A 27,608-nucleotide genomic window follows, 5' to 3' on the forward strand; every position below is an offset into this window, starting at 1 on the left:
CTAACCACTGCACCACAAGGCCGCCCTATCTCAATTAACAATCACAAATACAACACTTAAGTTACTGTAGCATAGACTCTATACTCAAAAGAGTATGTGCTATGTTAGCATGGAGCTGATTGTCTAAGAGTACAGATCATCTGAATTCAAATCAGTCAATATTGCAAAAACTGTTAATTCCTATAATGAATAACACATTTGGCTGTGGTTACAACGTAATAAATAAAGTATTGTAACAAACAAACATTTGTCACATTTCTGTTCACAGATGCCTTTCATTCACATGGCCTACTTTAATTATTCGGTCAGTTAAGTTGGTTAAATGAGATATCAATTCATGAGATACTGTATATGTCATGCAAAAAGAGGAGAAAACTCCCCATTGCCTTTATTTGTTTCAGCATCAACAGTTTGTATAAAACAACTTGCACTTCACATGCTGTTGTATCATTTGCTGGTGTAAGCAAAAAAAGAGAATCTATGCTGCTTCGCAAATGATTCATAAGCATACTGTGAGACCTTATCAGAGTTGATTGTTAAGGTGTGTACAGGTGAATATGGAATATAGTCAGCTTGTGGTTTATAACTAGTCAAGAGCACACATAAAAGGCGTGTAAGTAACATCTATGTATGTTTATGACATAAAATATATAACGCATCAGAAAGCATGTTGTGTTGTAAACACATTTTAATAGTATCATGCTATTATTTATTTATTATTATTATTATTCTAATGTCTCACACAGTCTAGTTAAAAGGGAAATGCTTGTTTTTTCATTTGCTCAGAAATTCAGAAGTAAAACACATCCTTTATGTAATCTGTTAAGTGACAGCATGATGTGTGACGGCAGACACATGGATGTTCAGCAAGCTGCTGAGCAGTCACAGGTGGCCCTTGTTGCAAACAGCACCAGTGACCCCAGCTTAACCATCATCACTAGTTCAGTTCAGAATCAGATCCCTTCACATGCTGATAGTATACTAAGGACTACTAAAGTATAAGGCAGGTAATGTCCAATTTGAGTTATGTTGAGATTTATAGATCACAGGTGAACAAGTTACAAAAGAAATTATTAGAACCTCCTTAAGCAAGTGTATTTTATGCTTAGAATTTTTTAGAAATTGAACATAAGCAAGCTGTCAGAAATTGTCCAAAGTTCAACTGCACACCAATTAGCCACAACTTTAAAACTGTTCAATATTTTATAGGTCCCCCTTGTACCACCAAAGAAGCTCTGACCTGTCAGTGGAAGGGACACGGGACCTTTGGCGTTATTTTGTGGTCCCTCTCATCAGAATGTTGGATCCTTTGGGTCCTGTGCTTTGGTTGGTTGGTGGATTGGTGGTTTGGCTTATTCCCACAACCCACAGGTTCTCAAATAGGCTGGGCTCTGGGGAGTCAGCTGTGGTCCTTGAATAATTCCTGAGCTGTTTTCGAAATGTGACGGGGTACACTGCTCAGCTGAGGGGAGGCTGCTGCTGATGGAAAGAGCAGTTGCCATTGCTTTCCCTACAGAACACTGCATTGTAAACGCATGACTAATGTTATTCACTTCACCTGTCAGTGGTGTTAATGTTGTGGCTGATCGGTGTGAATCTAAGAACATTTTTAGAAATGAGGCCCCTGGACTTAACTGCAGAGATGAGAGAGAAGCCCTGCTGGTACAAACCACATGACAGGCACACAAACAGGGCCAAGTAGCCAGTAAAAACTTCAAGGATTCGTTGACGGTCCACCAGGATTTGTCCCTCATGTCAGATGGCAGATGACACCCCTGAACACAGGGTTAGTATGAGTTTTACTTGGGTGTACTGTAAAAATGATTGATGATCTGCATGCAATGACTTTACAGTCTATTAATATATATACGTGGTATTGATCATGACTTATTTTTCCAGGCAGTGGATTGATGTGTGTGTGTTACAGAGAGAGCTGGCTAGGCTAGTGTTGAGTCGCTGGTTCATTGTACCTCCAACAACAGAGGCTTCATGGCTATCTAAATTGGACAACAGTTGCCAGTGCCCAAAGCTGAAGGCTGGTGGTCATAATCATTCAAAATATTTTTTATATGACCCAGCATTGGTGATTACCTTGAAAAATGCATCCACTTAAACTGCAGTTATGTGACTGATATTTTGTTTTAATAATTTAGCCGATAATAACCCATCCCTAAAAGGTATACACACACATTATATGTGTAGCTCTCTCTCTTTTTTCTTTTTAATCATATCCTCTTACGGTCACTGCTGTGCTTTGAGCGGGCATCCTTCTTAGCACCCAAACACTTCACCCCCTCCAGCAACATGGGAGTCCCGTGATGTGGGTCTGGACAGAGGAAGAGAAAGGTTTGGGGGGAAAAGTGGATGCAGAGATGCAGACAAATAAAGAGAGAAAAACACTGTGGGTTAATCATTTTACTCCTGGTATTGTATGTGTTAGGCATCAGACTCTGTAATACAGTCTCTGTCTGTTATCTTCTGTATCAGGACATTGTTGACTGCATTATGTACTTATATCATTGACATTTAACAAAGAAAAAGGCGGGCTGCATTTCATTATTTTCTGCTTCGTTTATGGGTTTCGTTAAGTTGGTTCCTAAGTGACTCTTGTTTGTTATATGATATAATCACAGCGACAAAGTGACAAGAAGTGTAAAACAAAACATGACATAGAAAGGTGACACTGTCGAAATAAAACAACAACAACTAACCTAAAACCAGTTAGTGTAAAAGAATACCTTAGCAATAACAGGAATCAATATAAGTCATGCCGTGACACACGTCAATAAAACTGTGACCTTTGAATACCACTGTTAGTTAAATTTAATTTCTCTGTTCTATGTTTTTCAAAGAACTTCACATTTGCTTCAGTTTTCTGAGGTCCTCCTGGAACTCTTATACTATTTAAAGTTATTTACAGTCTCCATACTACCTACGAATTCTGGTCAGGTTTTCAGTGGCGTGCTCACAATGAAAGTGACGGACAAGTGCTGTAATTTCAACTAAATGGGGCACAGGTTAATTCGTGCTTCACTGGCTCAGAGTGTGGTCACAACGGATTTCACGCCCCATTCATTTCTATGAGGAAGGGAGCAAGTGTCTGATTAAAACATAACATAGAAAATGAAATGGCTCTCCTATGTCCAGTTGTTTGAATACCAATGACAATGTGACAGTGAGTCAGCATACACAACACCAAGATCCTGATACAGAAGCGGCTACATGGAATTCAGCCATCATTTTATTATTTACACCTGTGGATTTTAGTGTCAAAATGTCTTCTGTGTATAAGGTCTATTGCGCTGCTTCATCCACCACTCAAGCGTCCTCCTTATGTTCGAGTTTTCATGTTCAAACCTGTGTTTAGTGGGACAGATTGGCTCTCTTAACGGGAATCTCAAGGCTGCTTTGATTCTTTGAGAGCTCCCTCAAACAGCACAGCCTTTTCCATCAAATCTAACTGCATAACTGCATGAATTTGGGTAGTGCTGAAACAGCTACAGAAACAGAAAGAAAATAAATCACATTAAATGTACATTATATAGACAAAAGAATTGGGACGCCTGACTGTTACACCAACAGGGACTTTCATCATTACACTCAAAATACATAGACAGCTTTGCATCTATTACAGCTTCCGCTCTTCTGGGAAAGCTTCCCACAAGATCGCGTTTTGTGTGTGGGAAGTTTTGTGTTCGATGGGGTTGAGGTCAGGGCTCTCTGCAGGGCAGTCAAGTTCTTCCACACCAGACTCATCCAACCATGTCTTTATGGACTTTGCTTTGAAAATGTCCTTCCCCAAACTGTTGCCACAAAGTTGGAAGTGTAGCCATTGCCACAATGTCTTGGTATGCTGATGCATTAAGATTTCCCTTCCCTGGATTTAAAGGGGATAGCCCAAACCCTGAAAAACAGCCCTATCCCAATACTTTTGTCTATATAGTGTATCTTTGGGGAAGCATTTTGCTCTGCACTAGTGAAGTTAAACTGGCAGTGGCATTACATACTCACAACCCGCTTTGAATTACCGTATTTTCTGGACTATACAACGCACCTGAGTATAAGCCGAACCCACCGAATTTAAAAAAAAAAAAAATATTTGTACATATAAAGGCCGCACTTGACTATAAGCCGCAGGTGTCCACATTGTAACATGACATATGTTTTCAAGTCTGGGCCATCTGTTTTTATTACCTCTGAAAGCTTTTGTCGTCTTTTTGCATTGTGTCAGTTCTTCACGCTGCCGTCTCCAACGTCTCACCATTGATTCATTTACGCCAAGCTTACGTGCAGCAGCTCTATTTCCTTCTTGAACAGCCAATTCGATTGCTTTTAACTGAAAAGCTGCATCATATGCATTTTTTCGAGTATTTTCCATGATGACGGTATGTGCATGACACGCAAAATGACTGTTAAAAGTTATGTTTAAAACTAGCCTCCTCTTCGCATCACCGGGCAGTCAGCCCGTAAAAATCTATTCTTATCTGATCTAAAAATCTATTCTTATCTAATCTAATCTTATTAATGCTTTTTATAGAGCTGAGGATTGCATTCAGTTTCGCTGACAATAACGATTATTCTATTCTATTCTTAGGATTAGGCAAGTCATGTTTACTGTTATGGTTAGGTGGTGGTTAAGCCTCCAGAAAATGAATGTAAGTCTGTCCCCAAAAGTGATGGAAACACCACTTTGTGTGTGTTTGTATGTGTGTGTGTGTGTGTGTGTGTGTGTGTGTGTGTGTGTTAGCACATACCAATGACCTTGGCCTGGAGTCTTATCTTCAGACTGCTATCCTTTCTCCCTCTCGTTACCAGAGTGATCTGCTCCTGCAGTACCCCCTCCTGGTGAGTCTTGTACTCACACGTTACTTTAACTCCTAAAAAGGGGAGAGGGAGAGGGTTCAGCAGTTTCTACATGTACATTTGCTATTGGTGGCACAATGCTCCACCATTCAGCCAAAGGCGTAATGTGAGGTAAAGTCATATTTTCACAACAAAAACAAGACAGATAATCGCAGAATGTATTCAACATGCACACCAGTTAACACCACCGGCTTAATATTTTGTAGGTCCCTTTTGTGCTGCCAAAACAGCTCTGACCTGTCAGACTAAGGGATGCAGGACAGGTATTTGGTCTGCAGGGTTTAGGGAGAGAGTCCCCCCTCACCTCTACGTAATCTCCTGTTCCACTCGCTTCTATAATTCAGGGTCTGTTTTCTCTGGCCCCCAGAGGGTGATACCTTATGATTTTAATAAACCTTTGACATTTCGTGTGTCTAAGTGCTTATGTGGGGTTTGTAACAACGGTTTTATTACGGTTTCATGGCTGTGTGTTCACACCACAGGTTAGACCCCAACAAACAATCACATCACCTATGAGTGTTCTTTGGGTTTGATAGCCTCAGTGTCTGCCTGAACTCGACCTGGCACAGGTGACAACAGAGCCGAGCAACTCCACTCGTTTTCTTTCTTTATTTGAGTGTGAGCGGGTTGATAACCTTAAACAAACGGACAAGCATTTGTTATATCAGTTATCCAGGTATTTCCAATCACCTTGGAAAACAATCTTAAGAATCTGATGATATTATGTAGAAAACAATTGTCTCGTCTCGTCTCTTGTCTTCCTCTGCTTATCCGAATCCGGGTCATCAGCCTCAGCAGGGAAGCTGTCTGTCAGACTGTCCTCTCCTCAGCCACTTCCACCAGCTCATCTGGGTGGATACCAAGGTATTCCCAGGCCAGTCAAGAGATATAATCCCTCCATCGTGTCCCGGGTCTGCCCCAGGGTCTCCTCCCGGATGGACATGCCCAAAACAACTCCCCAGGGAGACATTCAAAAGGCATCCTAACCAAATGCCCGAACCACCACAACTGGCTCCTCTAGATGCAAAGGAGCAATGGCTCTACAAAAGATGTGCACCTGCCCGCTGATCTCCCTAATCACCAGCACATTCTCTCTCTCTCTCTCTCTTTACTTGAGCTGACACACCTACTGATGCAAAGCTGCCCTCTGTGCATGGCTGTCATTATTTATAGATGTCATTATTCACATAATTCTAAACTAAAGAAAGTAGAACTAAACACAGACTGAACAATGAGTTGTCAAACACAACAATGATCAGACAGTTGTCAAATCTAACTTCTGACTGCTACTTTTTTATAGGAATAAAGTAAGGCGGGAGATGAATAAGTTTGTTTGTATGGTCTGAACTTACCCTCCGTTGTGGAGCTGATGTGATGGACCCGGAGGCTGGAGGACCTCTGAGTTGGAGAGGAAGAAGGAAGACAGGACAGCTCTTTGCCTAATGTGGGGACATCCGGGACAGTGAAGATAATCTCATAACAGTGGTGGCTCTTCAGGAAACCAGCCTTGTGACATGAATGACAGAGCAGAAAAAAGAGAAACGGAGAAAGTGGGAAGCTTAAAACTTATGGAACAGCTGCAAACCTGCCTGGCCATGGAAGAAAGCCCAAAATTTCATCAAGGGCCCTTAGCAACTTCGTCAGGACAACTATGAAAAACCCCGTGTGACTTCAAGACACCTATAGGATGACATGATGAAGGCTGGTACAAGTGCTTCAGTGCATTGAATAAACAAGGACTTCATGGCCGGACTCCAAGACACACTTCATTCTTGACCACAAGGAACATCAAAAGTCGACTAGAATATGCAAGGAGGAATTTGGGTAAGACTACAGAGTTTTGGGAGACAGTTATGTTCTATGATGAAATCAAACTGGAACTGTTCGGACATACGACCAGCGTTATGTCTGGAATATATACTGGAATAGAATACTGGAGGTGGGTAACTGATGATGTGGGGCTGTTTTGCTTAGTTGAGAAAAAGATCCTGAAACATCCTGGAGTGGCATGCTTAGTCAGATTCAAACCCAACTGAAATTTAAAGAAGGGGGGATTTAAAGAAGGCAGTTGTAGCACAGAAGCCATCAAGCATCACTGAGCTAGAGGCTTTTGCATGTGAAGAATGATCAAAGTTTCCAATTTTTCAGACTTTGGTAAGTCAGCACTTACCAAAAACGTTTGTTGAAGTTATACAAGCTAAAAGATGCTAAACAAAGTACTGAGGCTGGGGGCTGAATAATACTGCACATGCACATGTTAAGAGTTACATTTTTCATTTGAACTTCAAAGTTAAGTCAACTCTTGTTATCAAAATAACTCAGATATGTATCAGGGAATATTTTTTGTTGTTTAATGAGGTTTTTCTGTCATTTATTGTCACTATCTTTCATCAACATCACTACAATGTCTTCTGAGGTGAGATGGTTGAATATTTCTGATTGCAACTGTAGGCCAAACTATTGTTTGGACTCTCTAATGGGCTGTCACTGTGTCCGTCTTGCAGTCCAATGTTGTATAGCCAAAAAATTAATTTAACATAAAAATAATATAACAAATAAGACAGCGACAACAGACGGAGAGGCCTGGGCGTAAGTACTTTTGTAAAAATCAAATAGCTTTAATGAATTAAGTAGACAAAAGATTGGAGAAATAAAGGGACTGTTAAGTCAAGACAAGACAACTTTATTTGTATAGCCCATTTTTACAAGCAGTTTGTCTCAAAGGCTTTATATAACATCACAGCAACATCCTCTGACCTTCGACCCTCACATCATCATTCATGTATTTTTCATATTCTGTTGAAAACCACTATCCTATCAATTCAATTCAGTTCATTACAACACAATGTGAGCAGTGAGAGTGAACCAGAACAGTAAGGTTTGGGCCAGACAGCTAAACAATGAGCTGAAACTTATGACAAAGCTCTGTGAACTGCACATTTAGCTGATAGCTCTCATCACTTCTCACATTGTCAGTTGAATCACTGTTATTATGTAAATGCAGAATACAGCTACTTTAACCGGCTGATATTGGCCACATTATTTGTCCACTACTTTGGTATATTTTAACACATAGTGGTCAGACTTCTGAGATCTGTTGTGAATACTCCTGGAGAAACCCTGATCATTTTGGGGACCCCCTCTGACCTATCATTAGGTGAATGGCTTGTACAAATTAATTCATATGCAAATCAAACAGCTCCTTTGTTTCTACATGCACACACACCTTGACCAAGTAGCTGCCGTCCTTCTCTAGGACAGCAATGAGAGTAGACAGGTTTGACTGGTCATCTCTCCGTGTTGGAGAGCCTGGAGGCTCGTCATCATCAGGGAAACGCACTCCACCTGCCTTGGAGGTGGAGCCTGGTGACAGAAAGAAAATATCGGTTTTAAAGCATCTAGCAGTAAAGGCAGGAACACTTCAATGTGAGTCAGCATGCCCTTTCCTGCTTGGACAACACCACCGTAACTAGTCAATAACAATCAAACTACAAACCAATGCTTTACTACTGCTTTACTAAATACAGAAACAGGCCGTGCACAGATGCGTCTGTGCAGAAGTGATAGATTACTGCTCAGAGACAGCGCTGCCATCAAAGTGTTCTGAGCACTGCAGTGAAGGTAGATCAGTTAGACATTACAAACCACATTTGTTATGCCCTAAGGTCACACCCAAATTTCAGAACATGATTGAAAATTTAGCCTAGAAAATTTCACTCTTCTCTGCAATATACAACTCTTCTGCTTTTGGGATTCCCCCTGTTTCCAAAGTACTCCTGGATACAATGTTCTAACAGCATCAGCTTGCAGTAAGGGTCCCACTGTGCCCTGGTGGTTGCAGCCTTACGTAACCATATGAAGGTCAAACTTCTGCTCATCAGCACTAGCACTCACACACACAGGCACATATGAACATGGACAGTGTCAAACTTACCTTTTCTTCCCGTTGCCATGGTAATGTGGTTAGGAACTGGGAAGTGCAGATGTCATCACTGACCTTCTGAGGACAGACAATGAGGGAAACAGAGGGAGACAGTACTGTGTTACAGCATTACATCAACCATTTCATGTCTTTCTCCGCCATAAATTCTGCTTACTAGTCTATTATACATAAAAAGAAAAAGATGGTGACACATAAATGTCACCCGTAGGTGGCCAGTTCTCAGGCAGCCAGGATAAACATTGGCAAAAAAAGAACAGCACTTGGCCTTCCTTCAATAGCAACACTAAAAAGCCATTTACAGCCACTAAGAACCCATTTACACCTGGCATTGACAGGGTGATCCGAGTGAACAGCTCTAAGTACGTCTAAGTACACAGTTTACATCTGATATTATAATGTCTCTCCATGTCTCTCAGGACTTGTGTTTGGATCTCAAACCCTAACCCTAATCTGTATATGCAAACACCAAATACATGGCCGAGCCAAATGGACATATTTAACGCACAAACAGATAACATTTGCCAAATTTACAAGAGGACCCAAATGATGAAGAATTTGTTTTAAGCAATGTTTCAAACATCTCATTACGTTTCTCAAAAACTCACAAATTTGTGCAAACTTTTGGGAGTCTGGGGACTTTTTCTTCAGGGGCAAAGAAGTAAGCTATCAATATAGGCTACTTCTTTGTAGTCTATATTTTTTCACTTACTTCTATAATTTGTTAACTGAATTTGTAAAATCAGGATTGTTTACAGTTGTGATGCCTTCTTTCATAAATTTTGTGTAAATGTTGAAAATAGCCTACACAGAGCTGTGTAACATAGCTAACAGACAGTGCAGCAACACAAAGTTTTATTTTACAAGGCAAGGATCAACATAGAGCTTGGGCTGGTAAGACAGGAAAACCCAGCAAGTATTTCCAAGTATTTAATCACAAAAGTCCCACCCCCTGTCTAGTGCTAATGTTACTTAAGCCTTTGAACGGCAGTTGCAGCACTTGATCAGCACTGCTCACTATTTTGGAGTATTTGTGTACTTTGGGCTACTGGGTTAGCTGCTGAACTAATCTGTTGTAAGGCTGAATAAAATGATTAGACAGGCTTATTACAGGCCTGTAATGGCTAAAGACATCACCCTTTTCAGTTCAATTCAATTTATTTATATGGCGACAGTGGCAAGGAAAAGATGGGCGGGCATATGACCACCCACCTACAGCCAGGGTCTGCTCTAAGGTTTCTTCCTTCTAAAAAGCAGTTTTTCTTGCTCATGGGGCAATGTTAGGTCTCCCTATATTAAAGAGTATGGTCTAGACATGCTCTATCGGGAAAAAAATAATACAATAAAACAACTTTTGTTGTGATTTGGCACTATATAAATAATTTGCATTTGTTAAATTAACAGATATTGTCTGTGGCATCAGCTGTATGAACTGTCATTCGTACAATACCTGTAAGTCCTCACGTACAACAGTTGAGAGCTGTACAGGCAGATGAAGGCAAGGAACAAAACACAGGGACAGGCTGAATGACACCAGCATATGTAGAACTCCTGCAAGGGGGAAGTCACACAAAGCAGCTTGAGTACTGCAGGGCCATACATGTTCTCAGGTTACACTCTGCTGTCATTTTAAAGATTAAAGATTAAAGTGACATATTTTGTCATTGGAGGGAACTCACTCCAACGAAATTTGTTCTCTGCATTTAACCCACCCAAGTGACGTGCACACACACACAGCAAACCCGGGGCAGTGGGCGACCGCGTGCAGCGCCCGGGGAGCAGTGGGGGTTAGGTACCTTGCTCAAGGGTACCTCAGCCATGGACACCGGGACGGGGAATCGAACCAGCGATCCACCGGTTACGGGTCCGACACCCTAACCACTGATCCACGACTGCCCCACGACTTATAATGCAAGCTGTGATTGATCCAAAGTTTGGAGTGGGCAGGACCTCAAGTTTGTGCTCAGTCAGAGGCTGCATTATGAAATGACGCAAGCTGAGAAAAAAAAGGGAATATTTTGATACACCGAGACAAGTATTAATTTACTTCAAGGCAGCTTTGGTTGGAATGTGATCGTGCAAGGTGTCGTAGGCACATTCTTGTCACTCATCCACGGAACGTTTTGTACCAGGTGTGACTTGCACAGAGACATTCTTGTCTAATTATGAAATGCAATAACACAGATGTACCTGTTTTGCATATGAACTCTGGAAATGGTCCAAGGAAATTATTTATTCCCGTCTATTCTATTTCACAGAAACCTGGAGTTCAATTTTGTGACGGTCTACCTGCATGCCACATTCTCACAGGCTGTGACAACACGAGTAGCTTTTATAGGAAAGGGAAGATAACAGCTCTTACGAAGCTGAAGACCCACCTTAGTGACATGCAAGAAATGTCGAACAAGAAATCTACTGTATTTACTATGTGTATGGACAAAAGAGAAAAGAAAATCAGAATCTGAATCGAAATCTGAATTCCCTTATTTATCCCCATGGGGAAGTTCATTAAATATAACATATTATGGGAAAAAACTAATGGAAGTCCATGCACCAGCCTTGATGAACTTGATGACACATTGCACATTGCATCAGTGCCACAAAACCCCCGACTGACCATGTTTATATACCATAAACATGTTTATATATGTGAGTGTGTGTGTGTGTGTGTGTGTATAATGGTGCTTCTCCCTCCAGATAACAATTTATGCCTTTGTGCCATCATAAACTGAGTCAGTGACAAAGAACAAAGAAGAATGGAGGGGGAATGCCAAACAAGAGAAACCCTAAGCTTTGATTAGTGTAAACACATCTCTTCATACAGATATATCCACACCTACTAGAACTTTGTTGTCTTTCTCTCTATTCATCATTTGTTTTGTGAATATAGACAAATTATACTTACATATGCCACTGGACAGAATCCCATAGTGCCTGTTAGAATGTTTAATTTAGATTTATTCTCTTACAGCGTAAGTATTTGGCAGGTAAAATTATATCGACCATAAAGTGTGTGCACAGCTGTCATACAGAATGGAAAGCAAGCGAACATGTTCTCTTGAAAGTTTTAGTTTTTGTTATTTTTTTCAGACACATTTTGGACTGACATGAGAGAGAAAGGCAACACCCCTGCTTTAAATGAATGAGCATCCCTTCCTCTCTAATGCAGGTTCGTGGGAGGGAAGCACATATTTTGCTTTCTGTCTCGTTGAACTCTTGAACACGTCTAATTTTGCCACTGGCGTGGACAAATGAAGACACTGTCTCGATCTTTCAAAACACCCATCACGCCCAACAATTTCGCATCCCGCGGCAACCATCCTGCCTCTATCCACTCCTCCCAAATTACCCGGTGAAATCGTTCATATAGGTTACGTACCGCTTAGTGCAGATGTGCTGTGCACTTGCAGAGTCTTTATACATTCATTCCAATAATGACACGTCGTTGTTCTGCATCTGAGCAGAAATGCTGGCATCTGTGTCCTTGTGAGGCTCCTCCGAGATGCTGCTGCTGCGCCGTACAGGCAGAGAGGAGGCTCAAACATGTTTCCTGCGCGCGGGCGTGTCGATTCTGAGCGGACACGCGCGTGGGGTGTCGCTGCAGCCAGCAGCTAAAGTCTGTATAGTCCGTTGGCTTTTTGCGGCAAATAATCACGGAATGCAAAGGCAGTTGTGTTGACAGTTTTAAGTAAAAGCCAAAGCCAATGGCGGCGTTACATGACAGGGCAGAAATATTGAGAGATGATGATGGGATTTGAACAATATGGTGAGATAATATACAGTATATCATACACAAAAGACTGATTTTTTCTCTGATTTTAAGCATACATACATTTTGTTATGTTACAGTCTCATTCCAAAATGGATTAGATTAGATTTCTCCCTCAAAATTCCACACAAAATACCTAATAATGACAAAGTGAAACAAGTTTGCTTGAATTTTTGAGAATGTATTAAAAATGAAAAACAAAAAATGTAATTTACATAAATATTCACACCTCTTGCCATGACACTCAAAATTGAGCTCAGATGCATCCTGTTTCATTGATCATCCTTCAGAGGTTTCTACCACTTCAGTTGAGTCCACCTGTGGTAAATTCAGTTGATTGGGCATGATTTGGAAAGGCACACACCTGTCTATGTAAGCCCTCACAGTTGACAGTGCATGTCAGAGCACAAACCAAGCCATGAAGCCAAAGGAATTATCTGTAGTCCTCTGAGACAGGATTGTGTTGAGGTACAGATCTGGGAAAGGGTACAAAAAGATTTCTGTTGCATTAAAGGTCCCAAAGAATTTCCCCTCAGGGATAAATTAAGGAATTCTGATTCTGATTCTGAAGAGCACAGTGGCCTCAATAATCCATAAGCGGAAGGAAGAAGTTTGGAACCATCAAGACTCTGAACTAAACTGAGTGATCGGGGTAGATGGGCCTTAGTCACCAAGAACCCAATGGTGACTCTGACAGAGCTCCAGCATTGCTCTGTGGAGAGGGGAGAACCTTCAAGAAGGACAACCATTTCTGCAGCACTTCACCAGTCAGGCCTGTATGGTAGAGTGGCCAGATGGAAGCCACTCCTCAGTAAAATGCATATGAAAGCCCGAGTTTGCCAAAAGGCACCTGAAGGACTCTCAGACCACGAGAAACAAAATTCTCTGGTCTGATGAAACAAAGATTGAACTCTTTGGCATGAATGACAAGCATCATGTCTGGAGGAAACCAGACACTGCTCATCACCTGACCAATACCATTCCTACTGTGAAGCATGGTGGTGGTAGCATCATGCTGTGGGGATGTTTTGTGGAAGCAGGAACTGGGAGACTAGTAAGGGTCGAAGGAAAGATGACTGCAGCAATGTACAGAGACATTCTTGCTGACAACCTGATCCAGAGTGCACTGGACCTCAGGCTGGGGCGAAGGTTTATCTTCCAACAGGACAACGACCCTAAGCATACAGCCAACATCACAAAGGACTGGCTTCAGGACAACTCTGTGCATGTCCTTGAGTGGCCCAGTCAGAGCCCAGAATTGAACCCTACTGAGCACCTCTAGAGAGATCTGAAAATGGCTACGCACCAACGCTCCCATCCAACCTGATGGAGCTTGAGAGGTTCTGCATTGAAGAGTGGGAGAAACTGCCCAAAAATAAGTGTGCCAAGCTTATAGGATCAGACTCAAAAAGACTTGAGGGTGTGAATACTTATGTACATGTATTTATATATATTATATATTTTTTTTTATTTTCCATAAATTTGCCCAAAAAAATTCATGCAAACTTTTTTTACGTTTGTCAGTATGGGGTATTTCGTGTAGAATCTTGATGGAAAAAATGAATTTAATCTATTTTGGAATGAGACTGTAACATAACAAAATGTACAAAATGGGTGTAGACAGGCAGCAGTTCTGAAGTTTGCTAGCTGTAACAAAACAGTTCTGCAAAAGCAGTGTGGTTCCCTCCATCACTAAAATGTTGACAGATGTCCTTTCTTTTTCTAAACGCAATAGTGACAAATTGTTGCATGTGGGTTTTGGCAGACAGCTCCTGTACCCCTTTCCCCTGCATAATAACACTGAATCTTTTCAGTTCCAGAGCATACCAGCCTACTTTCATCACTGATACAGTGCATGTCCAAAAAAATCTTACCCTGTCTGTAATAAAGTATATATTCCAAGAATCCCCCCAGAACAAGATGATATCAGACAACTTCTATTTTTAATTTACCTTTTATACTTTTTAAAAAATTGTAGCTCTGTATTACTGCCCCAAGATTACACATGTCCTCTGATCCTTATTAACTAAACTGGTAAAAATTTAATATGGACCACACATATAAAATATCAACAGTGTCCCCACTAAAGAAGATCAAAGTGAGATCTGATACATGTATTATCTTTAATTTTTACTTAAGAATATCTTTGATGTCATCAAATCTACATATTCATAACTATTGACGGGAAGCACGGTGGTGCAGTGGTAAACAGTGTCGCCTCACAGCAGGAGGGTCCCAGGTTCAAATCCTGATCTGGGCTTTCTCTGGGTTTTCTCCGGGTTCTCCAGCTTCCTCCCACAATACCAAAAACATGCACATTAGGTTAATTGGCTACTCTAAATTGCCCCTAGGTGTGAGTGTGAGAGTGTGTGGTTGTCTGTCTTTGTGTGTTGGCCCTGTGATTGACTGGTGACCAGTCCAGGGTGAACCCCGCCTCTCGCCCGTAGTCAGCTGGGATAGGCTCATGCAGCAGATATTGATCTCTTCATAGTACAAAAAGCAGTGAACTCTGCCACTGCAACAAACATTGCTCATTGGTGATCATGCAGACATGCTTGTCCTCTTCAAAATTTTGGAGACAACTTCTTATTCAATGTTTTTTCTTTATGCTTATTGTTTTTAACTTTATATATAAACACAGAAGACACTGAAATTATGAAAAAAAACATGGAATTAAGTAGTCAACAAAAATGTGCTAAATAACCCAGAATATGTTTTATATTTTCGATTCTTCAAAGTAGCCACCTTTTGCTTTGATGACAGCTTTGCACGCTCTCGGCGTCCTCTCAGTCAGCCTCATGAGGTGGTCAACTGGAATGGTTTTCCAACAATCTTGAAGGAGTTCTCAGAGGTATTGAACACTTGTTGGCTGCTTTTCCTTCACTCTCTGGTCCAACTCACCCCAAACCATCTCAACTGGAATTAGATCGGGTGATTGTGGAGGCCAGGTCATCTGATGCAGCACTCCATCACTCTCCTTCTTGAACAAATAGCCCTTACATAACCTAGAGGTGTGTTTGCAGTCATTGTCCTGTAGGAGAACAAGTGATGTTCCCAAGCACAAACCAGATTGGATGGTACTTTGCTGCAAAATTCTGTGCTGTGCCCTCAGTTTTGACTAAGGCAAAGCAAAGCAGCCCCACACCATCACACCTCCATGCTTCACACTGAGAACCACAAATTCAGGAACTGTCCATTCACCCTGTCTATGTCTAATAAAGGCAGAGATAAGTACTGTACTTAATAGAGTTGAGATACTTGTATTATTGTGGGAAATACTGAACTTTTTACTTCACTGCATCTGTTTGACAGCTTATTTATACATTAAGATGTTTGCAATCAAAATATGAAAATGTACAAGTACTGCTGAAACAATTAGTTGATAAATCAACTGGCAGTCATTTTGATTATCATTCTGTTTCAGCTTCTCAAATATGAAGATTTGCTGCAGCTTTTGGTCATGTTGTACTACATGGTTGACAATCATGAACACAGTGCTTGGTAAACAGAGTCCTCTAGTGGCAAGGACAGCTATGTGCAGCTATGCTTTTGTGGTAACCATGGTAACGGCTGCATATCGACCTCAACATCAGCAACATGTTTTAGTTAGTCATGTTTGGTTTCAACGGGAAGGAGAAATAGGAAAGGACAAAAAGAATCAAAGAGGGAAAACAGATACATCAGACATGTCAAGATTCTGATGAAATGTGGCAATACTGAAAGAACAGAGACAGGAGTGATGGTTTTACCTCAGTCAGAGCGTGGAGTTGACCTTCGTGTACACATACCCCCCTTCTATGAGTCATCAAATGCACCTGAGAGACAAACTGCAGCAGCTTGAGGTACACGTACAAGCAGCATGGTACAGACTGTTCTGTTGCATGTAACAGCTCCAGAGGGTCATGGTGTGCAAATTAATCTAAGGCTGCATGTGACGAGCCAGACAACTAGCACTGATGATGACCAGTATGTTTAAAGTTTCATTTAAAGGTTGACATGTTTAAGTTTATGTTTATAAAAGATGAAATTTTGTTGATTTGTGCAGTCAAATAATTTGAGTAATAAGTTAAACAGACCTAAAAAGACCTATGCTAATTAGTATATAAATAATTGTGTCTTTTGTGTCGGCCATTTTTTGTTTCCCTGCATCCAAATATGCTAATGTAGTTATGCTTTGAAATCTAATTTTTGAAATCAAACACATTTTACTAGACAATGATTAAGAAACACATTGATTTTCAATTTCAATTCCATTTCAATTTCAATTTATTTATATAGCACCTTATACAATCAAAATTGTCTCTAGATGCTTTACAGAGACCCAGAGCCTGAACCCCCGAGCAAGCAGACAGTGACAAGGAAAAACTCCCTTTTAACAGGAAGAAACCTTGAGCAGGACCCTGATCACAAGGGAGAACCATCCTGCTGATAGTCGGCTGGGTGAAGGGGGGGGGGGAGGTAGACAGGACAGGAAAGAGAGAGAGAGAGAGAAACACACATGCAATAAACATCATACATCACAAAGGACAGACATGACAGGTTGTTATAATTGAAATTCTAATGAGTAATAAACACTGGTCATGTTTTCTGTGGCAATTTCTGAGGTTCTCCCCTTTTTTCCTCTTATAGCAAAGTGTGATTATCACATGCAAAGCCAGATTTATCATGAACACTTGAGAATGGAATATCTCCTAAAGGCTCTGTGACAGAATATTTATTTCCCTCTGCAGAGACACAGAGCAGGAAACACTATCTTTACTAAAGCAAAAATTGTTCTTCAGTTCCCTTTTGTAACAGCTTACTGACAATGATCGCACCTGTTCTGTCTCACATACATGCAGGAGTGAAAGCATTTCTCCATACTTAACAGTGGAGCAGTGGCTTTTTTTCAGGCTGGTAAAGTGGGATTCAGTAATTTTTTACACTCCACACAAGGGTCATCTTCTCTGTTTTGGAGCACAAAGTTCAACACTAAATTTTACACATATAGGCTGATGACTATACTCAGAGTGTATCACATAAGGATTTAAGGATTTAATAGAATAGCTGTAACATATTTAAAGACTTTCTGCAATTTAATTAAGGAGCAATAAATGCTACGTTAATTTCACATTGATACTCAGCAGCAGTTGATCTCTGAAGGTATTTACATGTGAATATTGTCAGCTGAAATGATTCTACAACGTGTTCACTTGACAAAATAGTCATTGAAATATTCAGTGTAGTGATGGAGTTATTTACAGCCTGTCTCAGAACTAGAACAACAAGTTACATACCTTTAAGGGACATTATGTGTAGAATTTTGTTCAGCACTTTGTGCTCCAAAACAGAAAAAAATATAAAAATGCAAAGAACGTACAAAGAAGAATGTAAAGACCCTTTTGTTTGAACAAAATGACATAGTCATAGCGTTAAATAGAGAGACGGTCATCCTCTTATTTTAGAAAAATGCAGTGTCTTGGTCTTAAACTCAGGGGTTATCATTTCTCAGGTATCATATCATGGGTAAAAAAAGCAGCAAACTGTGACATTTGAATTCTTGATTGGACAGTTTATTATTATTTTCACAAAGGTTTAGTGGTAATATCTCCTATTTATTTCCATTTCAGTTCAGCACACAAATACACATTTGTTCTTGAAAGGTAACATCAACATAAGCCCTGAAAATAATTCTTTGATGACAAGAACACAAAATCAAATAACAAAAGCGAGGCTAAATGATAAGTCTGCAGAAAACAAACAGCAGTGGAAAACTTAATACAGTAAGGGTCATTTAATTGAGTTATGATCCTAAAAGTATTAATGATATGCCTCAGTTAACAGACACTCTAAATACCCCCTTATGCTATATTCAAGAAATCATGCAAAACCACTACAAGACAGCAATGTGAGACTAATGGAAAAAAAGATAATAGAAGTGAAGATAATCCTGTAGATAAAAGACATTTTCATGTATATATTTGATCATTTCTTCCTTGTGTGTAGAATCTTCTTGGGTCTCCTGTGGGTAAACTGCTGTAATTTAGGACCACTCAGAATCTGAACAATTTCCCAAATGCCCTCCCCAGTTGTTTAATTCCTCCAACAAAATGTTTGCCAGCTTTAATCAGAAGATATAAGGGATTAAACTCCTCAGCTTCATCTCTGGCCTCATTTTCATGCCTGGTCTGCAATTTGTCTCTTTCCTCTTTCAGCTCTTTCTTATGCTGTTCTTCCAATTTATTCATCATTTTTGTCATCTCCCTTTCTTTCTCCTCTCTCTCTTTCTTTCTCTCTGCTTCTCTCTCCTCTCTGTCCCGTTTTCTCTCTTCATTCATCTCCTGCTTCTCCCTTCTCCTCTCTTCCTCTCTGTCTTTCTTCTCCCTCTCTCTCTCAGCCTGGAGTTGGTTCTGGATTTTATTTATCTCTTTTTCATATTTTTCCTGAAGTTTCCTCTCCAGTTCCTCCCTCTCTTTTTGTATCTGTTCCTCTTTCTCTTTCAGGATGCGTTGTTTCTCCTCTTCGATTGCCCTCTCTGCCTCTTGGAACATCTCATTGGTGTAGTGGCTTCCTCCGTTCTTCTGGACTATACATCTGATCTTCTGGAGCAGCTCAGTGACCTGAGTGCGATCCTTTGTCTTATTATTGAAGACATGGTACTGGCCGTTACATCTGCCCACGAGTTCCTGCAGATCAGAACAATCTTCCAAGAATGCCTCAATAGTGGTGTCTTCAAGAAGGTCACCACCAGTGTAGAGAACCATGCTATATCTATCTGCTGCCTGGCCAAAGATTTCTTGAATCTTTTGCACCGTCTGCTTTTCCTCTTCAGTGTATCTGCCCAGCCTGATGACAACCAGGAATATATGGGGTCCAGGAGAAGCATAAGAGATGCACTGGCATATATCTTGAGCTGTTTTGTCCATGCCAAATCTGGTGTCGAACAGGCCTGGGGTGTCGATAACAGCAACCTTTTGCCCATCCACCACAGCTTTGCCCTTTTCACAGTCTACAGTCATAGATTTTGCACTGAACTTCGATTCAAAGCATTGTCGTCCCAGAATGGTGTTTCCAGTGGCACTCTTCCCAATTCCAGTCTTCCCAACCATCACTATCCTCAGCTCCTCATTATTTGTCCTGTCACATCCTGCAAAGGAGAATGAGTGACACACAATAATAATCAACATGAGGTTAATTGCATACTTTAAAACATGGATAAAGTATGATGACTTACCAAAGTTGCCCTCCATGTTTGGGTTGTAAAAGTTGCTGTCCATGTTTGTCTTAAAAAGCACAGAGTAGATGCTGCAGCTGAAGTGAAGACAAAGTTCAGGTCATTTGCTGCAGCTCCTTTTAAAGAGCTCTGTGTTCTAAACCACACCCGCAAACTGACGCAGAAACTGAGACTAGAGAAGGGAGAGCTTTAGCTGTATCATGCCTAGGGAAAATTACTGCTCTTGAGAAAAACACAGGTGAAACAGCCTTCCCTCACCATGTATAGATATTCTGTATATCTATCTAGCAGAGAAAGAAATGGCAGCAGATCTCTTAAGAGCCATTTAATACTACCTATTGCTCCAACAACCCACCCAACCCTGCCACTCAAATGAAAATTGAACAACATTGTTAAAATGTGTCCAGGCTGAAACTGGCTGAATGTGTTCAGGGTGCTTAACAGCTTTTATGCAGCTTGGGTAACAGTGATTTACTACATTCATATAACGTTTAAGGTGCTTTTCTGAATTTATAAATGTCACATGTAGATTTGGTGAGATAAAACTGCTCATATATTTTAATATATTCCGCAAATGATATAAAAGTCCTACAGTTTTGTTAACCAGTCACTGAAACACTTTTTAGTTAAAAACAAGAATACTGTTATTCTTGGATAACATGAAAATTTCTTCAGCTGATATGAAAACTAATATTTTTCGTATCTCATTCAGCTTAACTCATTGATTGCATTGTTCTGTAATCATTGCTGTAATTATTTTTTAAAATGCTATTTCTCAGAAATGTCATCAGAAAAGATTAGTACTTGATGTATGGTTAATGTCAAAGAATCTTAATGGTCAGTTGCTTTAAGAGCGCGCTGCATTCAAGGTATGAGAATACTTGATATGTTGTTGGTGGTGAATCAGAGCAATTCTGAGAGGAGTTTCAGTACCATTGTACTACTAGCATGCAGGTATTCGGCCTTTAGCTCTGCGTTGTATTATTTCTTTTTTCCTGAAGAAAAGACAAAAGATCAAGCAACCAAACTCACAAATGTTCCTTTCTAGCTATGTCACCAATATCTCTCTGAACTGCTGGTTTGCCATTTTTCACTGGTAACCACAGTTAATTCTTACAAAATTCTCTTCATTGTATAAAGTAACTTATGATAAAAGGTTCACCAGGAAAGATGGAGTCAAGTGTCAGTTGTATAAAGTATATCTTTATCATTCCCAGAGAATCAGTTCTTCAACAGGCTAGGAGTTCACACACACACACACACACACACACACACACACACATACACAAATCAGATCCATATTGAAATTAAAGCATTTATTCAACATTACACAACAGTACTGAAAAATATCACACTGCAAGAACATGAACACTACTTCTGGGAAGGAAATCCATATGTGATATTAGTAGCTGATTAATTTGAATAATCTGTTCACATTTTGACCTCTTCAGACTGCCATGAACATTAACTATATGAGTTGAAATTGTCCTGTATTCCTCCTCAATTTCAACTTTGACATTTTTCCCCAACCTTTTCAGGTGGAGGCTTGGAGCCTTCCCTGAGAGTGGAGGCTCCAGCAGCCATCCACAGGGTTAAATGTTGTCATGATGCAGTGTCCATGTAGGTGCCTTGACCAGTCAGAAGGTCTATGAGTCACTTTCCAGCTCTGATCCAAATTGCTACTGATGATAGATGGTACAGGGTAGATTCTGCTAGATGTTGTGTGAGTGCATGTGTGAATGAGCATGGAAATATTGTGGGCTGTGTTTTATAAGAAGCTCTGTTTCACCTCTGATGAGCAGGTCAGCACACTGCATATGTCATTATTGTATGAATGTGTGTGTGAATGGGTCAATGTGTCAAGTGTTTTAAAGCACTTTCAGGAGTTGGTAGAGTAAAAAATGTCATATAAATTTTGCATGTTCAAGTATTATGTGTTTATAACAGACTGGATGTTTATGTAGCTGAGGTTAATAATAGACCAATTTTAAATTGGTCAAATAAATTCAGCTGCGTTGGTGCCGAACTAAATCAACTCCTAGCCTATTAGTTTGCGTTATGTGATGGAATCTACAGTTGTTGATGTGCAGCCAGCAGGGCAGGACAGTTTTCCTGCCAGGGATTGCTTTGTCAGTAATTACAATGCGTTACTTTGCAGTGATCAAGTTTTTCTTAGCTTGTGACAGCTATGAAATGAATGCTTTTGTTGTTTTGGCTGAGGATTAATGTTAGCATAGCTGGTTTATTGACATGTTTAATAATCAGAGCAGTTTGTAAGGTTTCATTCGAATGCATGACGTTTCTACAAAATAATTAGACTTGTCAATCATCGTCAAGCAGCCATTGGATCAAAGGAGGAAGAGAGAATGAAATAAGAATTCTTATTCTGTTAACAATATTTGCATCTGCTAAACTCCTTCCTTGCAACTTTTTGTAATTTCCCATGGTGAGCATTTTAATTTGACTCACCTGAGCCCTGTCAAGTATGCCTTTAATCAACTGAATGTCACCAAAAATTCATCATTGTAAACTTCATACAGGTAGATTTTATGGCATGGCTATTGGTAGTTTTGTTTAGGTTGACTTCTCTCCCCGTTCTTAAAGAGATCTAAAGAAAACTTTGGATACTGCTGCGAAGAACAGGAAGAAGCAAGACCTAAAGCTCTGGAGACCAGCCACATGTAGTGGTCTGCAGTCTCTTCTCTCACAGAGATCCAGATGTGAGAGCGGCCAAGTGCCAAAGCATGGTGAGCCAAGTTCAAAACATCCATGAGCCAGGTACAACAAACCTTGTACAGTATGTGGTTGATAATTATTACAGGTCCTGTCTTCAGTGGTTCTGGTTGGTGCTAGTTTTATTTCGGTTCTAGTGCACTCTAGACGTACTGTGGTGTTCCAGATTGTGCCAAGAATTGCTTGTGTTGTTATTTTACAAAGAATGCAGAAAGTAGAATTTGTACTGAAGTAACTCACACTGCTGGGGGAACTCAAAACTCAAGGTATGTATAACATAATTTTTTGCTAAAGATGGATTCTGTCTTACAGGTAGTTCTTATCCCTCATCACGTTGATGCAGGGTTTTTTGTCGTCCTTAAAACTGAACTTGCCTGAGAGTTGCCCATTGGAAATAATTGTGTGGGTTTTTGAAGGAAATGTTTCATGGTACCTAACTCTTTGATGTACGCATACACTTAAGTTGTTTATGTGTTTAATCTTGATTTTTATTTTGTTGGTTTTTATACACGGGTTTCCTGGCAAAGAACTTCGGGTTACCTGTATTAGTTGAAATGGCTAAAAGAAATAGTCTGAGAATTGAGCCCTGGGGAACTCCATGTCATATTGATTTGATGCATAGTATCCATGTTAAACAAGCTGATCCTGACAAAGAGAAAGAACTTGAACTGTTGTAGTATTTCATAATATGGTTGTCCATGTCATTGACAGCCCTATTTTCAATAGGACGAGGAGTGATTTTTCGCATTCACTTTCTAGATAAATTTAATTTCATGACCTCACTGAGTGTGATGAGGCTGATATCCAAATTGTTAAAATAGCCATTCAAGATTCAAGTTATTTAGCTCCTGGTAGAAAACGATTCAACTATTTTCAGGGAACGCAATTTGGTTAAGATACTGTATTTTTTTCCCCAATATTATATAGTCCATAGAATTAAAATTTGAAGCTTTAATGACATGTATTTTACTACTTGAAGTTTGTATACTCATTGTCATTTGTCAGCTCATCAGTGACAACAAAACAGCGTCCATGTTTTGTGGGCATTTTTGCTAGTGATTGTTCTCAATTCTGAATAGGAAATGTAGAGTTTTAAAAGTAGGTTTATGGCTGATCAGTTACCATCTAGTGTTACAATGAAAAGGGATGTTTGATTGTTTTTTCCTCTTAATTAGTAGCAGTGATAAATAGTGAAATAGTTTACCTCAGTTGAGTATCTCACACATTAAGACAGGAAAATAAAATCAGAGGATTATACAATCATCATTTGACTCAGCTTGCTGCTGTGCTTGCCTTCTCAACCTTTGTCTTTCCTCTTCCAATTCCCTTTCGCGTTGTTCCGCTAAACGTCTCTTCATATTTTCAATCTCCCTCTGTCTTTCCTGTTCTTCTCTCCTCCTTTCTGCCTCTCTTTCCTCCATCTCCCTTCTTCTCACCCTCTCCCTTCTCTCCATTTCTCTCCTTCTTTCCAACTCTCTCTGTCTTATCTCCCTTTCTCTCTCAGCCTGGAATAACTCATGAAATTTCCTCATCTTTTCTTCATGTTCTTTCTGAAGTTTCCTCTCCAGTTCCTCTTTCTCTTTTTGTATCTGTTCCTCTTTCTCTTTCAGGATGCGTTGTTTCTCCTCTTCGATTGCCCTCTCTGCCTCTTGGAACATCTCATTGGTGTAGTGGCTTCCTCCATTCTTCTGGACTATACATCTGATCTTCTGGAGCAGCTCAGTGACCTGAGTGCGATCCTTTGTCTTGTTATTGAAGACATGGTACTGGCCGTTACATCTGCCCACAAGTTCCTGCAGATCTGAACAACCTTCCAGGAATGCCTCAATAGTGTCTTCAAGAAGGTCACCACCAGTGAAGAGAACCATGCTATATCTATCTGCTGCCTGGCCAAAGATTTCTTGAATCTTTTGCACCGTCTGCTTTTCCTCTTCAGTGTATCTGCCCAGCCTGATGACAACCAGGAATATATGGGGTCCGGGAAGAGCATAAGAGATGCACTGGCGTATATCTTGACCCGTTTTGTCCATGCCAAATCTGGTGTCAAACAGGCCTGGGGTGTCGATAACAGCAACCTTTTGCCCATCCACCACAGCTTTGGCTGAAGCACAGTCTACAGTCATAGATTTTGCACTGAACTTTGATTCAAAGCATTGTCGTCCCAGAATGGTGTTTCCAGTGGCACTCTTCCCATTACCAGTCTTCCCAACCATCACTATCCTCAGACCATTTTGTTCTGTATGGGAGAATAATTAAAATAATAAAAAACATTAGATATGACTCAGAGCTTTAGATATTCATAAGCTTGTATAAACTGCATCGACCCAAGAAACCCAAGAAAGAACCCATTTAATTTTGAATGAAGGGGTGGATTCATTTCAGTGCAAGTTGGCATTCTTCGCCAGCACATGAAAGCAGTATTGATCAAGCACGGTAAACAGTGAATAAAGACAGGGAGTAGAATTAGCAACAATGCTGCAGCAAATAAAAAAATTGAAAAATATTTTGTGATGTGTTTTCATGGTGGCACAGTTCTTAAGCACAAATAAACATGTCCACACCTGTCCACAACCCTGCAGGAAAATGTCATGTTAGTGGATTCTGTGTCAATCCAGAGGAAGTGAACACACAACAGTCCTGCAACTCTTTATACATCCATGACAGACAGGGTAAGAAGAGACATGGAGACAGTGATGTTCGCTTTTAGCCAATTTCCAGGTTTTTAGCCAATAGTCAGACCTCATGCTGTGCACACTGTTAATGGATGGGGGCTACATGCCCACAACCCAAAGGACCTAACACAGCACAAAGAAAATAGCAGGTGCCACCACACACTTTGAGTGGGTCATAAGTGGAGAGTGAGAGATGAGGCTACGGGTTTCAGCTATACCCAACCATATTTCAACATAATTTTAATACCACTGGAAACATTCAATGTTTGTGTTTGCTGATTTGCATATCATAGAAAAGTGGACTATTGGTCTTGGTGGAGGGATGCACTGTCTGAGTCCCATTCTAGTTCAGTATGGGTCTGAGATAGAGCTTTGTTGACTTTGACTTTGATTTTTGCTCAGCAACATGAAAGCAGTTCCGACCAGTTTTTTAGGGCTGATACTTATAGAGCCTTATTTAGGTAAAGAAACGTTGAAATGCACTCCAAAATGTTGCTACATTGCTCTATAGGGACCAGGGAAAACGGGTCTATACCCTTTTCAAAAGTGATTCACTTTTCCCTGGAGCAGTAACTGACTGCATAGTTGCAAACATCCAAATGCAGTTTCCTCAAGCAAACTTGCTATACTTGCACAGTCAGTTGAAATATGGGGAAACACAAGTATGATAGACTATGCAACACATTGCTCAAGTTTTTCCAGCTGTATCTCTGTTGTTTGGAATGCTTAAATGCACAGTATGTACCTTTTGCTGGGATCTCTCAGTAATAACAAAACCAAAGACTACATATCATGCTATCATCAAAGGTGTCGTCTTCATTGATAGAAAAACAAAACAAAACACCATTGCCAATGAAAATCTATTAATATGATAAAACTGTTCGCATTCATTTATTGTAATTTAAAAGGTCATAGATAACATTTGAAAGTTTTAACCAAAGGAAACATTACCTAAATTACATTATGGATTTCTCTGTGGTTGAAATCAGTTTCTTCATTTTTACTCAGTTTTCCAGCTTGAGTTAAGAGTATACAGTGACAAAGGTTCACATTACATTTTTATTATTAGAAAGACCAAAAAATACTGAAAGAAGTGCTGTTGGTTACTAGCATTCCAGGTACCAGTATCCACTGGTTCTTACTGTTGTTACAGCCATCTGGATGAGCAAAACCTGCCCAACTGGCCTCTTCTGTCAAGCTGATGGTGTTTAACCTCATCTGAAGCTTGTGGGACATGCCATAAACAGAAAGATTTAATACATAATGTTACCGGTCCATGCTTGTAACTTCAGTGCTATGTTTAGCTACTTAAAGGTAATGAACAGTAATGTTTTGATAATGAAGTTTCAAAGTATTACCAGTGAGCTGAGTGTATCTTTAACAATATAACTACAGTAGTGACATGCCTTACCGTAGTAGTATTTGCTGGCCATGTTTGGGTTACAGAGTGCAGTTCAGATGCTCCTTCTCCTCTTTGTCAGTTGGTCGTTTACAGCATGCCATTCCTGTAAATAGTCACAGTGGATATCAATGCAATACTGAAACCAAAAGTGAAATTTAACCACAACTCTTTCTATATTTCAGAGACATAATTTTTACTTAATTAATATATAGATGTCATCTGGCTACAAAAAACACATACACAGTGATGTTTATGTACTAAGAACTGTAATTTTGTTGCATGCAGTAGCAGTCACCCTGCAGTGAGTTTCTGTCTGTTATTTCAATGCAGTGTACTGCAGTACTGCTATAGCACTATACAGTAAAAAAAATCCTTATAGAGACTGTTTACATCAGGGGTTTCCTACACCGTGGTGTGAGGAACCATGCCTCAGTGTGCATTTACTGTATGGAAGACCAAAGTGGCTTAGTTAGGATTAGTTTAAGAGTATGAATGTAAATACTAAAAAAGGAAAAACCAAGTAAGAAAAAGTGAAAATTGTCAGACACAAGTTCACAACTGAACAAAATGTACAAGAACAGTCTAGTTATTTAAGACATTTTAATGCTAAAATGTTACATATTATATCTTTAACATTTTAGCAGTAATGCTTTTTATTTTACAGTGTTCCTCATCATTTCCTTAAAAAGATATTAATCACAGGGCAGACTTATCTTTTTTCATTTTCCAAGCACCTGTCTGGTTACTGACTTCATTATCCATATGTACTGAACTGTATATAGCATAACTGTAGTTTCTTACTGTTGATGTTGACGTAACAGTCAGTACAAAAGTGAAAGCTGCACTACACAAAGTAGATACTACTTGTAGCAGAGGTGGCATATGGTCTGTCTGAAGTCCATCGCTTTGCATAATCACTCTCCACAAGTAAGTGATCAATCATTTGTACTATTTGTAACATTCCTTGCATTCAAATTGATTATGTTGATTTTCAATGAAAGAAAATGTTTAACTAT

At 40.0% G+C, this 27,608-nt stretch overlaps 3 protein-coding genes across 5 annotated transcripts; all 3 read right to left on the reverse strand.

Moving 5' to 3' along the window:
• Window positions 1-831: 831 nt before the first annotated feature.
• On the reverse strand, window positions 832-12,558 carry LOC124064956 (UPF0687 protein C20orf27 homolog). Of its 3 annotated transcripts, none has more exons than XM_046399906.1 (8): window positions 12,183-12,558; window positions 10,254-10,354; window positions 8,798-8,860; window positions 8,090-8,226; window positions 6,216-6,369; window positions 4,755-4,877; window positions 2,240-2,326; window positions 832-1,775 (listed from the first exon to the last, which is right to left on the reverse strand). In XM_046399906.1, the coding sequence occupies exons 3-8, from the start codon at window positions 8,814-8,816 to the stop codon at window positions 1,756-1,758; spliced, it is 540 nt and encodes a 179-aa protein (XP_046255862.1). In that variant the 5' UTR covers window positions 8,817-8,860; window positions 10,254-10,354; window positions 12,183-12,558; the 3' UTR covers window positions 832-1,755. The 3 variants fall into 3 exon arrangements, with proteins under 3 accessions (XP_046255862.1, XP_046255853.1, XP_046255870.1); XM_046399897.1 differs by having other exon boundaries at window positions 8,798-8,863; window positions 12,183-12,556; XM_046399914.1 differs by lacking the exon at window positions 10,254-10,354 and having other exon boundaries at window positions 8,798-8,863; window positions 12,183-12,557.
• A 2,730-nt stretch (window positions 12,559-15,288) lies between these two features.
• On the reverse strand, window positions 15,289-19,997 carry LOC124053229 (GTPase IMAP family member 4-like). Its single transcript, XM_046378267.1, has 5 exons — window positions 19,786-19,997; window positions 18,897-19,698; window positions 15,718-15,784; window positions 15,474-15,603; window positions 15,289-15,383 (listed from the first exon to the last, which is right to left on the reverse strand). Exons 1-5 carry the CDS (start codon window positions 19,826-19,828, stop codon window positions 15,289-15,291), a joined length of 1,137 nt encoding a protein of 378 aa, XP_046234223.1. The 5' UTR covers window positions 19,829-19,997.
• A 1,059-nt stretch (window positions 19,998-21,056) lies between these two features.
• LOC124064975 (GTPase IMAP family member 9-like) lies at window positions 21,057-26,713 on the reverse strand. Its single transcript, XM_046399933.1, has 2 exons — window positions 26,602-26,713; window positions 21,057-24,754 (listed from the first exon to the last, which is right to left on the reverse strand). The coding sequence occupies exons 1-2, from the start codon at window positions 26,621-26,623 to the stop codon at window positions 23,763-23,765; spliced, it is 1,014 nt and encodes a 337-aa protein (XP_046255889.1). The 5' UTR covers window positions 26,624-26,713; the 3' UTR covers window positions 21,057-23,762.
• Between the last annotated feature and the right edge of the window lie 895 nt (window positions 26,714-27,608).

Source organism: Scatophagus argus, chromosome 2 (assembly GCF_020382885.2).
Source record: "Scatophagus argus isolate fScaArg1 chromosome 2, fScaArg1.pri, whole genome shotgun sequence".
In the NCBI taxonomy this organism is placed as follows: Eukaryota; Metazoa; Chordata; class Actinopteri; family Scatophagidae; genus Scatophagus; species Scatophagus argus.

What these genes read in the sequence shown, in the direction of transcription:
- LOC124064956 (XM_046399906.1), bottom strand. An exon ending in CATCAGCTCCACAACGGAGG is followed by an intron (nt 4,878 to 6,215) that starts GTAAGTTCAGAC and finishes TCCCCTTTTTAG; the next exon opens with GAGTTAAAGTAACGTGTGAG. An exon ending in ACTCCAGGCCAAGGTCATTG is followed by an intron (nt 2,327 to 4,754) that starts GTATGTGCTAAC and finishes TCCTCTGTCCAG; the next exon opens with ACCCACATCACGGGACTCCC.
- LOC124053229 (XM_046378267.1), bottom strand. Translation starts at nt 19,828, where the DNA reads ATGGACAGCAACTTTTACAACCCAAACATGGAGGGCAACTTTG. An exon ending in AAACATGGAGGGCAACTTTG is followed by an intron (nt 19,699 to 19,785) that starts GTAAGTCATCAT and finishes TCTCCTTTGCAG; the next exon opens with GATGTGACAGGACAAATAAT. An exon ending in GAAGAGAGGAGAAGGGAGAA is followed by an intron (nt 15,785 to 18,896) that starts GCAGGAGATGAA and finishes TGCCTTTATTAG; the next exon opens with ACATAGACAGGGTGAATGGA.
- LOC124064975 (XM_046399933.1), bottom strand. Translation starts at nt 26,623, where the DNA reads ATGGCCAGCAAATACTACTACG. An exon ending in GGCCAGCAAATACTACTACG is followed by an intron (nt 24,755 to 26,601) that starts GTAAGGCATGTC and finishes TCTCCCATACAG; the next exon opens with AACAAAATGGTCTGAGGATA.